The sequence below is a fragment of the Argopecten irradians genome, chromosome 8 (assembly GCF_041381155.1).
Source record: "Argopecten irradians isolate NY chromosome 8, Ai_NY, whole genome shotgun sequence".
Lineage (NCBI taxonomy): Eukaryota > Metazoa > Mollusca > Bivalvia > Pectinida > Pectinidae > Argopecten > Argopecten irradians.
This window is the reverse complement of record NC_091141.1, coordinates 16681648-16697029: the sequence shown is the minus strand read 5'-3', so window position 1 is coordinate 16697029 and position 15382 is coordinate 16681648. Positions and strand designations below refer to the sequence as shown.

The 15382-nt window shown below is 37.8% G+C and overlaps 2 protein-coding genes across 2 annotated transcripts; both read right to left on the bottom strand.

Annotated features, from left to right (window-relative positions):
- Positions 1 to 5444: 5444 nt before the first annotated feature.
- Positions 5445 to 15013, bottom strand: LOC138329750 (uncharacterized). Its single transcript, XM_069277038.1, has 3 exons — positions 14768 to 15013; positions 12316 to 14238; positions 5445 to 8412 (listed from the first exon to the last, which is right to left on the bottom strand). Exons 1-2 carry the CDS (start codon positions 15011 to 15013, stop codon positions 12376 to 12378), a joined length of 2109 nt encoding a protein of 702 aa, XP_069133139.1. The 3' UTR covers positions 5445 to 8412; positions 12316 to 12375.
- LOC138329751 (galactose-3-O-sulfotransferase 2-like) lies at positions 7290 to 8411 on the bottom strand. Its single transcript, XM_069277040.1, has one exon. It carries the CDS (start codon positions 8409 to 8411, stop codon positions 7290 to 7292), a length of 1122 nt encoding a protein of 373 aa, XP_069133141.1.
- Positions 15014 to 15382: the final 369 nt, after the last annotated feature.

Below are 15382 nucleotides of genomic sequence, written 5' to 3'. Positions count from 1 at the left end.
TGTCAGGCACAACTGTAGTGCAGAGATACACATCAAATTGGTTCAAGGGCAAAATCAATGCTAAACATCTTTCTCAATGGTGGAATAATTTCTCTGGTGTTTGTCAAATTTTTTCGAGAAATAACAAATTGGATGGTCAATTTGTTCAGAACCTTCTTGCATCAAAACAGCACCAACACCTAGATCGCTGGCGTCAACAAACGTTTAAACTGTTTATTAAAATCTGGAGCAGTCAGAACTGGTGAGTTTGTTAGTATGGCTTTCAATTTCTCAAAGGCAGACTTAAATTCGTCTGACCAGACAAATTTGACATTTTTCTTTAACAAAGCAGTAAGTGGAGCTGCTATAACAGCGAAATTTTGACAAAATTTTCTGTATTATCCAGTCATACCAAGAAATCTCATCAGCTCTCTCTTGCTTCCAGGAGTTGGAAAATCTGTAATTGATTCTACTTTGGCCTGAACAGGTTTAACCTGCCCCTGTCCTACAACATGGCCTAAAAATCCAACAGTTGCATGACAAAATTCACATTTCAATAAGTTTACAGTCAATTTCATGGTAGTGAGTCTTTCGAAGAATTCACGAATCCCGCTTAGATGGTCTTCCCACGTGTCGTGGTAGTTGATGACATCATCGATGTATCCATCACAGCCTTCCAGGTCTGATATCACGCTGTTAAGAAGACGTTGAAATGTTGCCGGGGCATTTTTCATACCAAACGGCATAACTTTATACGGGTACAAACCTTGTGAGGTTACAAATGCAGACACTTCTTTAGATCTTTCTGTTAATGGCACCTGCCAATATCCTTTCAACAGGTCAAACTTGCTTACATATTTGGCTTTGCCAACTTTGTCAATACACGAGTCAATCCTTGGAATTGGATAAGAGTCTGTTTTACTGACAGAGTTTACTTTTCTGAAGTCAGTACAGAACCGGTATGTCTTGTCTGGTTTTGGCACCAGAACACATGGAGAGCTCCATTCACTTTCGCTTGGTTCAAAAATATAATTGTCCAACATGTATTGAATTTTTTTCTTTAAATGTTTTTCTTTCAAAGGATTGACACGGTAAGGATGTTGCTTGACAGGTGGCGCATCCCCCACATCCACGTCATGATAGATAGCATCTGTTTTGCCTGGTGTATCCGGAAACAAATGTTTATACTCAAATATCAAATATCAAAGTATCAAATCTTTCAGTTCATTGCGTTCCTTGATAGATGACATAGTTTCTTGTCCAAGTTCGCGAGCACATATGAGTTCCGTAACTTAACACCACAGTCTAAACCTACATCTTGTACACCACCATCTAAGTCTAATTTACAAATATCAGCTGTACTTTCACTTTGTGATGGTACAGAGGCCAAAGTAGCAATAGGTTGAGAGGTCTTGCTCTCTTCTCTATCTACATATTTCTTAAGCATATTAACGTATTAGCTTGCAAAGGCTGACTCAGTATTGGTAATAGAGCCAAAATTTTGTCACATGGATCAAAACTTCTTGCACGGGCATCTTTATCATACCATGTTTTCATTTTGTTTTGAGTAACGGCCAAATTTTCTTTTGCCAGTTCACATGCCCTTGTCAATCTTTGCTTAAAGTTAGACACATACTCTAAGAGATTCACTTTAGAATCTTCGTCCAAAATTTTGTCTTTCAAAATTTTCAAAGGACCACGTACAGTGTGTCCAAACACAAGTTCAAAGGGACTGAAGCCAAGAGATTCTTGTACAGATTCTCTAACGCCAAACAACAACATGTGTATACCTTCGTCCCAATCTCTTGTTTTCAAAACAATAAGATCTCATCATATTCTTCAATGTCTGATGAAAACGTTCTAAAGCACCCTGAGACTCTGGATGATAAGCACTAAACTTATACTGCTTGATCTGAAGCTGGTACATGACTTGTTGAAAAATATCGGACATTAAATTCGAACCTTGGTCCGATTGGACAGTTTTTGGAAGACCAACCAGTAAAAAGAATTCAACCAAAGCCTTGACTATGTTAGAGGCCTTAATATTCCTGAGTGGAATGGCTTCAGGAAAGCGTGTGGAAGCACACATAATAGTTAAAAGATACTCATTTCCAGACTTAGTTTTGGGTAGAGGACCTACACAGTCTATAATGACTCTACTAAATGGTTCCTCAAATGCTGGAATGGGGTGCAGAGGTGCCACAGGGATTTTCTGATTAGGTTTCCCTACCACCTGACAAGTATGACAAGACCTACAAAAATCAGCCACATCCCGTTTCAACTTGGGCCAAAAGAAGTGATCTAAGATCCTGTTATAAGTCTTGGTCACACCTAAATGCCCTGCCATAGGTACATCATGAGACAAACTCAGAATATCTTGCCTATACCTCGGTGGGACAACTATTTGATTGACAACCTTCCAGTCTTCCTCGGGAGACACATCAGGGGGGGCGCCACTTTCGCATCAACACACCTGACCTACGGAAGTAACAAACTGGGACTTTCGCAGCCTCTTCTTCACTCAAAGCCCGATTACACAATAAGGAAATTTCAGGATCAATTTCCTGTTCTACTATAAGCTCCTCTCTAGACAAAGATGATTTACTCATCATGTCAGCCAATGAAGTACCTTTGTTAGGAACAACTCCATCACTATCAAAGTCTACAGGATTGCTCAAAAGATCACACTTGCCCCCGACATCCTCTATATAATGAGCCAAGAATGTGTCACCTAACCCTGGACTATAATGATCCTCAACTACTGCAACATTAGAAACCTTCTTACTCATTGAACGAGTTACAGCACAAGACGGGAAAATACCAGGAAATTCCTGTTGAATAGTCTCAGCATCACCTGTTTTATCAGGGATACTGGACACTAAGGGATCTACCCTAACTTTCTCTCCAGCCAAGTCATTGCCTAAAATGAGCGACACGCCCTCTATGGGAAGTTCTGGTCTAACACCAATGGTGACAGGCCCAGTAACCAAGTCCGACTTTAAATAAACACAGTGGAGAGGCACATTAACAAAACCTAACTCTACACCTTGAAGCAAAACACTACTACCAGATGAGGTCTCCTCAGACAAAGGCACTACACCATCTAATATTAAAGAATGAGAAGCCCCAGTATCCCTCAAAATCTCCACAGGTTTCAAGTTGGTGGTATTACTAGTAAGTGAAACAAAACCTTCAGAAATGAAGGGAGAGTACTTCTCCAAGTCAAGACACTATCAGACTCTGAGCTCTTAATCTCAACAGACACTTTAGAATCTTCCACAATATCACTAAGTTTCTGACTAGGCTTTGACATACATAACACAGAAGGAACTGACTGTTTACGCCTTTGCTCCTTACTATGTACGCTGGAGAGAATAACATTCAGACATAACATGTCCTACTTTCTTGCAGTAATTACAAACAGGACCAGAAGGAGACCCCACACCTGCCCTATGATCTGTTTTAGAATCAGACTTAGTCTTATCACCTAATTTTGGTTTGTCATTAGAAGGGCCACTAAAGGTTGGGTTCCTAGGCTGACCAAATTTACTAGTACCTGTGGTACTGATTTTGTCTTGAGAACTGTTTTTAACAAATGAGCCTTTGTGGGTGAGAGCGTAATTATCAGCCATTGTAGCTGCTTCACTAAGTGTTTCATTTTTTCTCTCATCTAAGTGAGTTTTTATGTTTGTATGGACACATCGTTTAAACTCCTCTATCAACAATAATTGCCTCAACTTACCGAAATCGTCATCAATTTCTTTAGAATGACACCACCTATTAAATAATTGTTCTTTTTCTCTGGCAAATTCTACATGAGTTTGTTCATCTCTCTTTCTCGAGTTTCGAAATTTCTGGCGGTAAGCCTCAGGAACTAACTCATAAGCTTTCAAAATAGCTTTCTTGACTACTTGGTAATTTGAAATCTCATCTACAGACAAAAAAGAATAAATGTCTCTAGCTTTACCAATCAAGACACTCTGAAGAAGCATTGTAAGCTTATCTTCAGGCCATTTCATACTATCAGCTATTTTCTCAAAATGCAGAAAATACTTGTCAACTTCTTTCTCTTGAAAAGGAGGAACTAACCTAATGTTTCTACTGACATCAAAACCTCTGTTTCCTTGTAAACCCCTAAAAGTTGGATTACTTGAACTGTCCTGAGAAGCTAGTTCTAATTCTTTCATTCTAAGTTCTGTTTCAGCTTGAATTTTATGCTTCTCTAGCTCTAACATCTTATCTCTCTCTTTTTCTTTTAATTCTTTCTCAATTTCTTTTTCTCTTAACTCTTTCTCTCATTTCTTTCTCTTTTCGTTTAATTTTCATTTCATGTTCAAGTTCCATTTGTCTAATTTGGATTTCTGAAGTGACTGTATCCTCTTTATTATCTAATGCACTAGAGTCAAATTTGCTATTGTCAACAAAATATCTTTTAATTACATTCCTAATTTCAGCTTTCCTCAAATTAGTTTTGATAGTAAGGCCTAAATGTTTACCCAATAACAGTAAATCCTTCTTACTAACTTGCAAAAGAACATCCAGGGATTGCGCTTTAACAAACTGTTCTACCTGCATAGAAGTCATGTTTATCTAGCTGTTGGTTTCAAATGTAAACTCCAATTTTTTACACAAGTTTTGAAAATTTATTAATTAATTTTTCAAAGTTAGATTTCACAAATTAAAATATCGATCCCGGACGAGCCCCCAATTCCTGTTACATGAACGAACAACAGAAATGAGAAACCAGCAGCTAAATTCAAAACACAATTTAATTATATATACAATATTATACAGAGATGGTTTACAATATCTAAAGTAATTAGTGGTGGTACAAGAGTAATACGATGATTTAAAGTGTAACTTATCTGTATGCGAACGTCCTGTTATAATCCTTGATCCTTCCAGGTTTCAAATCAACAATAATCACAAATCCACACGGAAAATGAATGTCCACAGATGATTTGTAAAGTTCCAGGCAATATGAATAAATCCACACAAAGTGTTATAATAATCCACAGATAAAGTCACAATAGCTCTCCCAATGGAATCTTATATGGCGCTGTACAATTCTTGATATGTCTAATTACAGGTCTCATTACAGTTCTGATTAGCTTTGGACAGTTTGAGTATATATAGTTAAACCCTAGTTCAAGAATATTGGAGAACCTTCTACTTCTAGATCTAACTAAAAACAGTAAACAAATAAACACACAGAACTTTCTGGAAATAGACCATTCTAGATCCCTACTTATAATCAACATGTTTACAAACATATTTGTTTATACATGATAATATTCTAGAAAGTTCTATAACCTAAATTAATGATATGAACTTTATAGGATGTATCAATAATAAAGCTATAGGAGTTATCTCCCTTATCTAATAACTACATGTATTTAGCGCTACATCGAATAAAGGATGTGCTCTGTTTGTAACCTGGGTAAAAACAGAAAACCAGACTCCGATTGAAATTGAAATATGCCATTTATTAATTTAACAAATGACGAGAAAAAATTACAATAAAAACTATCATATCCATTAAAGTACAATACAAACTTGTACTTAAACTATTCAATCAGATACATCTCAAAAAATATACCCAGGGCTACAAAGATGGGGGTCGAATTATGCCTATGCCCCCATCATTGCAGCTCCCTGGTATTGACATAGAAAAAGGAGGAAGGGGTGGGTGGCGGTTTTCTACAATTCCGCACTGACCCACGAGTGAAAATTAATGGCGCCCAGTGAAAATTTTTTCTTCTAACTGGCGCATGCGCAATGCTAAGCCAAGAACGACAACCCCGTTGGGGTTTGTCATCCTGGCTAAAACATCACGAGTAGTCTCCCTTGTTATATATATAAAATAATAATAACGATTACCGCTAAAACCATTTATGTTTAAGACACATAAATTAGTATTTAGTGTCATACATAACAGTATTGTTTATTGCGTCAAAATGTAAACAAAGCCACGTGTTTCTTTTTTAAAAAAGTAACCCCTTTACGTTGCATAGAACATTTTCATACGCAAGTTCAAAGTTCAATGTTACCATGCAGTTATGGTAAACAAAATCGGCTAGTATTTGCGTATAGTGAACATGCCTAGCAAGTGTAAATATACATGTTTGAAATTAGAGAAGTCGCATTCTCAATTCCTTCCACAGTATAAGGAATATACATAGTGTGGAGTTCCACTATATCGTCTCTAATTTTTACATCTCCCAAAATTTCAATGAGCTTTCCATTTAAATATATCACCCAATGAGTTTTGCAAAGAGAAATTCGCAGGATTATTTGACATTTTACAATCCAAAAACGTAATTGTTTAGTTATGATCCGATAAGTAAGTTTGTTCTTCTACGACAAAATAACTGAGGAAAGCAGGCTTGTACCCTGCTTGTACTAATTAAAACATAACCAACAACACCACAACCATTGTGCTTTATACAAGTATAATAAATCACCCAAAAACCTCCCATTTCATATCCGTAGCCTTGAAGAGATACATTAATCTACCAGTTGGCGACCTTTGGCATTGGTCATTTCATCTAGGAAATCACGTTCTTTTGTCTTGTTGCGACCTATAGTATAAAGACGCCGATTAGAGAGAGGGGAAATGATAGTATACAGCTTTAATAAAATATTATTAAAATGTAGTTAACTGGCATGTGATGATACCAACATATAGAATATCAATTTGTATAGTATAGCATAGTAAACTGATAGAGTGAAATATTGTATCCATCGTATAACAATTGTCATCATTTATACTTTATGTAAATGTTTCATATATTATTAGTATAGCATGTCATTACAAAAAATAGTAAAGATATTGGATATCTACACGGTACATGTAAAACATTTATTTATCTATGCTCTAGTAAAGCATAGTAGAAAAGTAATCACGTCTATGATCTTTGCAAAGAATGCCTCTTTTTATTTCATTTTCTTGATATAGTAAAGATACAAATAAATTATTAATTTTTGGAAACTTAGTAGCTAGTGTCTTTATGGCAGTTATTCGACCGACATTTCGGTGTTAATACTCTTTGCGCTATATTGCGGCTAGTATTCGCCAGGTTTACAACCTTTATCCTTTGCGATTATTCTCTTGCACTTTATTCCGTATTTGCATATTTCAAAGTTATCTCCCTTGCGGACAGGTATTCATTGTGACATCATTATTTTGTGTTTGAAAATCACGTCATTTTCCTTGAAAATATGTCGTTTTGCTCACAAACACATGATGTCACAATCAATACCTACCCGCAAGGGCAGAGCTGTAATATGCGAATACAGAATCATTGAAATCATTGTTTATATCCTTGTTTCCTTTTCAACATTTCTAGATAATTAACATCATGAGCATGCAGTTTTTCGCAATGTTCTTTTTTGACAACGAATGGTTTGTTCCACATACTTCCTTCAAAGGTCATTTCCTTGTAAAAGTCATCCGACAATACTGTTGAACAGAAGCTGTCAAACTTTTGCCTTGTTTTTCTAAAGTAAGCCAATTCGTCGTAAAAGTCTGGGGGCTGTTTTCGTATCATTTCCTTCAATTTTTGAGCAAAAAATGCATATACCTGATAATCCGGATGTCCACAGTCTTTGTAAAGTTTACGCTCGGCTTCTCCAAACTTTAACCGAGGATCTGTTTGTTTGTTAACGCGGAGCTTACTGTAAAGGACATGTCGGAGATCCCAGTTAAGCATCCGCCGCATCAAAACAATGGATTCATCCAATTGTTCAAGAATTAACACTATATCAATTTCCTTCTCTAATTGGAGTAAATAGGCCTTTATCTCGCGGTCAACTGTCTTTCCAAATAATTGATCAGGAAAACCTAGGAACATTGACATGGGATTACAAATTCCCTTATTACGAAGGCCTTTAGGTTTTTTCATTTGTATTTCTTCTTTTCGCAAGAATTCCAACACTGGATCATCTCCTTCGATACTGATCACGTCTTTGTAACGACTGAATTTCACCGCAGATTGAAAACGACTAAAAGGCTCCCTAACGACGACTATATATCGAGTATCGTGAGGCATAGCTCTATTAAAATCTGTTGTGTTGTAGATGATATGGGTACAGGATATATCATAGGTATTATTGTTGGCTGGTGGATAGAAGTATTTAGACGTTAATCTGGGTCCTCCAGCAAGATTCACACTCGGCAATGCAAAGGTCAGATTGTGTTCATCACCGTAACGTAGAAATATATTCTGTACAGTGGTACTGGCCGATTTAGGGACCTTTATAAAGGCAATATGATGGACTGGATTCCCAATCTGTTTATACTGCGTCTCATCTGAGAAGACTTTTATGCCGAGAAGGGCTCTGTTCTGCATTTCCTTCCTTTCCTTTTCAGTTGAGTTGACGTAACGTCCTACTGTAAGCAGCGTCAAAATAATGCAGCACCCATACATCATCCTGTAATATATATGTATATTGATATAACAGACGATACCAAAATCATAATTCAAACTTTTCCAGAACAATAACTTTGCATATTACAGAGTAACACCGTTCTTTTTGGTAGATATCCATTGTGGCGTCATTTTTTTGTGTGAGTGAAACATCGTCGTGTTCTCTGAAAAGTATGACGTAACGATGCTACCGCAAAGACAAATACATGTATATTACTTTGTAATATGCCAGTGGAAAAAATATTATAACTATATAGGATCTGAAATGATTGTTCATGTCACACGAGACTTTATGAAACGAGTCTAAGATGGTTTTTTTAGCGAGCTTTGGCAACAGAGTTTCATAAAACCTCATATGAAATGAACACAATAAGATATATTTCTAAGAATTTTAATGGCAAAATGTGTTGCAAAAATCAGTCGAAGGCCGCCATTTTGTCACGACGTCCTACAATTCTGACGTCACGTCATTGTCACAAGGGATTTCCATCCATTGAGAAGCGCTTCAGATTATATTAATTACTATTGTTACATATGCAAAATATATCACCGACGACGTGACTGGTGTCTGGGAGATTATATGACATCATATCATATATGTGGTTGACTGCAATCAAATGTAAAGGGTACTTTCGACAGCAAATGAAATCGAAAGAGATCACTGGATATGACGCTGTTTATAATATTTTAAAATTTGATAATGATTTATGATGATGGAGTATGGCTTGAAGTTGGTTGTTGGTTCATTTCTTAATGCATGTAGCTTTAAATCGAAAAATTACCATGTTAAGAACGCTTTAAAATTATTAAAATACATCGTAAAACTCATCTCAGCCATTCTAAATCGTAATTTTTTCCCGGGGGAGACCCCCGGATCCTTCTAACACCAAATTCTCGCGCCTTTGGGCGCTCGCAAATTCATCAAAATGCATCGTAAAACCCATCTAAGCCATTCTAAATCGTATTTTTTTTCAGGGGAGACACCCGGACCCCCCAAACACCAAAATCTCGTGCTTTCGGGCGTTCGCAAAATCATCAAAATACATTGTAAAACTCATCTCAGCCATTCTAAATTACAATATTGTTTCCTAGGGATCACCCTCAGACCCCTAAAACACCAAAATCGCTTCAACGCTTACACACAATTTGGCCAAATTGCATATTCGTTAATTTCCTTATAGCGCACCCACTGTCTATAAATGTGTACAAGGATTAAATCTAATGATTTATGAAAAATGTACATAAGCATATATGGTTGGGAGTTGAATTAATGTCCTCCTGTAGGTCCGGCGACGGGGGGGGGGGAGTGTTACAAAATATTGAGAACCTTTGCCCCCCATTACGTTTCATCTTCCTACGCCACTGATAAAATTTATATATTAACAAGGAACCCATCTATACACCAGACTGTTATGTCGCTGACAAGTAGACATTTGCCCTGGAGACACAACATGAGTATGTCTCAAATAACGTACATTAAGTCTTGAAGATTTTGATAATACTTAAAGATTTATAAAAAAATACATTCACAGAATGAAATAAAACGTCGACACTGTTGACATGTCATCGTACCTGGTATTGAAAACTTCGCGGACAACACCATTTTACAGACCAGACTATGGAACACAGGCTGTAAAGGGGAAGGTGGTGGGTAATGCTTAAAACTGTAAATTTAAATTAAATAATTGATGCAAAAGCACAATTAAAAACAATTGACCTTGACCGTACGAACCTTGTTGATCCATGATTGTCGTCCTCAGCTTCTGCTTGAATTAAGCTGCGTAATTGGTATTTATAGTGGTCTAAAAATAGCCTAAATTAATGCGCCACGAGATTAGACTGACCGCATCATGCGCTACGAGATTATACTGACCGCATCACTTATCCCTACCAGCCTCTTCATACATCTATATACATAGATCAATCTAACAGATACAGGAATAAAACATAGTCTGCCTGCATAAATTACATTAAAACAAGTTTTAATTTGCATTTATACAGGGCAAACTCCATGGCAAAGCTTGTAAGACTTGGTACTACTTAAGTAACAACAAAGACATTCCATTTGAGTTGAAAATGGCCGTTTATTATATTAAACGACGGTTGTAACAAAATATAATATTTGTTATATTTATACCAAAAAAGTCTTAGATGGGGGTCAAATCCGCCACAATGTTTTCCGCATACACTTAAGTGTATGCGGAAAACATCCCCCATCCGAAGCCATGGAGTTTCCTAAAAATGGATAACAACTGGGATATAGGAAACAAAATAGTAAACATGTAAATGAACCAGCTAGTATTAAATGAGAACTGAATATAACGTTAAAACAAATCTTACAGATTGGATATGTCTGAAGATATAAAACCTATTAGAAATGAAACGACAAAAATTGCCTATCAAAATCAGTTTGCAAAAACATGAGACAGTAATAAAACTGTTGACACTGCCGATGCACAAGCACATAATGTACAAAAATATGAGATTCTGAGTAAATGCCCAGTCTCATATCCTGTTTACAAGCCATATTCATGAACATATATATATAAATATCCAAAAACTTATGACCACGTACATGCCAGAATGAGGTATTAGGAAGTCATAATAGGTTGAAAACACAAACATCATATAAAAAATAAAACAATACTGATTACATACAGACGAGGTATCCTACTCGACCCAATGCCCAGAAGGAAAACCATGTTAAGTGATTGTTGTACAATGCAACATATGTAAGGAGACAAACAGTCCTCATACCTTAAGTAAATTAACACTGTTCCCATAACGCCAAATTATCCTTCTCGGCTCAAATGCCTAGAAGGAATAGCATAAACCTGTCCATGGTTACAAAAAAAATAGTTATACTATCTATAAAACCAAATGAAACTCCTCGACCCTATGCCCAGAAGCTCAAAAGATTCTTAACTGAATTGTTAAGTAAATACATATATATATATACATATATACCAATCTTAATGATCATAAAAAAACAACAAAAACCAAGCTTCCCGACCCAATGCCCAGAAGCTTAGTCAAAGGTACATTCAAACATCATAAAAAGTTGGCATTCTGATGTAACGCTTAAAAGCTAAAGAATGCCACCTGCCCATTTGTTGTATTTCCTCATCAGACAAACCTGAAGCAGCTGCATAGCTCGCTGCACCAATTCTGAAACTATGACTGGAATAAGGAAGATGAGACAACCCGGCCCATGCCAGAGAGCTTTGTAAACAGCTGGTAAAATATGAATAGGTAACCGGGACATTGTTTGGAAAGCAAAATAAAGGGCCAGCGTCATGACCTCTTAATTGTAAAAATTCATGGAGGGCAACGACTGGGCAAGTGGCAGCTGTATGCGGTTTGCTTTGAAACAACAAGGTAATGGGCCGAATGTTATAATGACCCTTAAATGATCGAAATGTGATTTCAAGAGCAGAAGGACAGCCATTGGGTTTGAGGGACAGCTGAGCATCTTGTAATTGAAGTACATGAGATGCTGATTTATTGACGGCCATTTCCCCTACTCTTAGTAAAGCATGAAATGCCAAGAGATACATAGCTCTAAGGAGGGACATCTGGTAATGGGTCTGACATACATGTGGAAGTGATGACACTAATTTTTCTAATATACTTGGTGTTATAGGTAAGCGACTGTCAGCACGTGATGACACCCTTTGTACCCCGGTGAGCAACTTTTTAATAATGAATGACTGGGTAGGGTCAGAGTGACCAGACATCTTATTCAAAAAACCAATAGCTGCTATATAGGTAGAAATTGTGGATGAAGCCAACCCAATTTCACACAAATGGGCAATAAAATAAGCCAACATACCAACATTTGAGGGTATGATAGTAGCATTATGATTGTTGTCAATAAGGAACTTTTGAAACAACTGGTAGGCTCTACCGTATGTTTTCCTAGTTTGCAGGGATGTTGAAGATGACAACAAGCTTGCTAGCCTCCTGCTCAAATGGTCAGGAGGTGATCCGGAATTGGTGTGGGATGTTGGTCCATGTGAGGAGCCACCTGCCGGAACAATTCCACCTGTAAACGAGACAGATGGTCAGCTAGAATATTGTCTTTACCTGGGATGTGTTCTGCAGAAAACAGAATATTCAAACGTAATGACATTAAAACAAAGCGACGAACTAAGACCATCAAAGTAGAATCTTTACTGGTTTGCTTGTTGATTATATCAACGACTGCCATGTTGTCACAATGTAATACCACACATTTGTTGCGTAGAGCAGGACCCCAAATTTCTAGGGCCAATACAATAGCAAAAAACTCCTTTACTGTAATATGATAAGAAGTAAAGGAATCAGGCCAGACTCCAAAAAACCAGTGTAATTGGAAAGTAGCTCCAAACCCCTGATTGCTGGCATCGGTATAAAAGTGAAAGTGGGCCGCAGTGACCCATTGGTCAGGCAAAAGTAAAGAAATACCATTGAAAGATTCAATAAAAATTTTCCATGCGGTAATATCCGCTTTTGCCTCGTGAGACAAACGGATACGATGATGAGGTCTCTGTAGACCTCGAGTCAGGTTAATCAAACGTCTTAAAAAAGTACGACCTGGGGATACCACTTTGCATGCAAAGTTTAACACTCCTATCAGTGACTGTAATTCTCTTAATGTAACCTTCTTACGACTCGAGAATTGGTGTAACAACTGGCGAGCTTTAAGGACCTTGTCCATAGGAAGCCTAGCTTCCATCGTTACGCTGTCTAACTCTATGCCTAAAAAAGTCAAACGGGTACAGGGATGCACTGTTTTACTCTGTTTTATAGGGATACTAGTGCAATGACAAAATTGTAAAAAATTTGTGAGATCATCCATGCACTTGTTGTCTGCTGGCGGCCCTACGAACAAAAAGTCATCTAAAATATGAACCATACCCGCAACATGATACTTGTTTTCCATTACCCAATGTATGGCTGAACTAAAAGTTTCAAACAGGCGACATGATATAGAACATCCCATAGGTAACACTCTATCAAAATAAAATTTGCCCTCAATCTGGAATCCTAAAAGCTCATAGTCATTAGGATGAATAGGGATAAGCCGGAAAGCTGACTCAATATCAGATTTAGCCATCAAAGCCCCACTACCAAAGCGCTTGATGAGGGACATAGCATCATCAATTGATTGATAAGACACAGTAGCATCTTCAGGATCAATACCGTCATTGATTGATGATCCAAGAGGGTATGACAAATGGTGGATAACCCTGTATTCGTTGGGTTCCCTTTTTGGTACCAAGCCTAATGGGGAGATCTGAAGGTTTGGAAAGGGAGGTAATTCGAATGGGCCTTGAACGCGACCAAGGGAAAGTTCACATTCAATTTTTTGTTTCAAAACTGCGATGTTATCTAATGCAGATTTCAGATTTTTAGAAAACCTATATTCGCGAGGACCTTGATATTGTAATGAAAAACCTTCAGTAAAACCTACCCGCAGAAAATGAAATTCATTGTCTGAGTAACCTGTTAAAGACTCTAAAAATGTTGGCACATTAATGGGAGTAGGAAGGTTACTGTTTGTTTGGGGGTTTGTTTTGTGGCCTAATATTGGGGTTGGAATGCGACTGTCCGTTTCTACCGGACTGTCCGGTACTACCCTTGGAGGTGTCAGTGTCACTGGAGGAGGGGACCTTGCATTGTTTAAAAGAATGCCCTCCTCCGCAATTGGAACAAACGTGTGGGAATTTGCATCGAGGGCCTCTCCTACAATTTCCAGATTTGTTGAATGCCCAACAAGTGCCTTTTGGGAAATTGTGGCCCTTTGCAAGAAAGGGCTGCTGAACTGGGGCGGAACGAGTGGCTTGTTTCAACCCAATGGCTGTCGCTTCTAAATAAAACTCAGAGTGCATTTCCCCCCAAGACATAAGGGGAAACAGCTGGTGCCATCCTCCGGTTAATTTCCGTATCATAGAACAACGCAGGCCGTGAAGACCCCCACCTAACTGTTTAGAGTTTGCACTATGGTAAGCGTTACTTCATTAATGATTGCTATGCCTTGTTTGGATGATTTTTGTACATTATTATTGTACACCAAAATATGAATATCAAGCGCTGACAACCATTCGCTCGATTGATTAATGATGGCACTATAGCCTTTTGTTTGGGGTATACACAATGGGCCGAATTGGATGATTCCATGGGTTAATTGGATTTGTGAACTAGGTCATTTTCCCTGGGGTTTTATTCGAATAAAGAACCGAAAACTCTAACAAATTTTGCGTCAGCATACAGGAGTAGGATTGCTTGATTTTCAATTTTTTGATCAATATGTAAAATTCTAGCAGAGGGTCCGAGACAACAACTATTATATGTAAAAATTTCGAACCCTCACTAACGTGAGATTTAGACACAGCTGTCGCCAATGGGTTTTCCAGACTGAAGTGGCCAGCCATGGGTACTGGCAAATGTCCAGACACATTTGGAGGGTCAGTGTGCACTGCTGCTGTTGGACCCGTCATCCTTTGTGTAGCTGGTACCAGTCCTGGTACAGGTAGAAATGTTATTGGATCTGTTGTCGATCCAGATGGGCCTCCTGATGCTGCTGCTGGGATAATGGGCCCACGTGTGGGTGTTGTACCCATAGTGTTTGTAACATTAGATTGAAACGCAGGAAGTCTGTCAGGCTGAAAGTTTTGAGGCATTCCACTAGATGTAACATCAGCAGGGACACGCAATGACCCACTTTGACCTGTGCTGTGAACTGCCTGACCAATAACAGTGTCATTTGGAAGTTGGTTATTTTGAGGGACCACAATCAGAATATTAAATAACCCTCAATGTAATTAGAATCTGTCATCCGTTACCCGTCATATTCTGTTTATGATTACATAACACTGGTTTTGAAGTTTTAATTTTGTTCAACAAAGGCTTCCGAAAAATCAAAGTGCCAAGGCCACTCATAGATGCTTTGAATGAAGGACTCAAACAAAGGAATAAAGAAATTGTTTTTT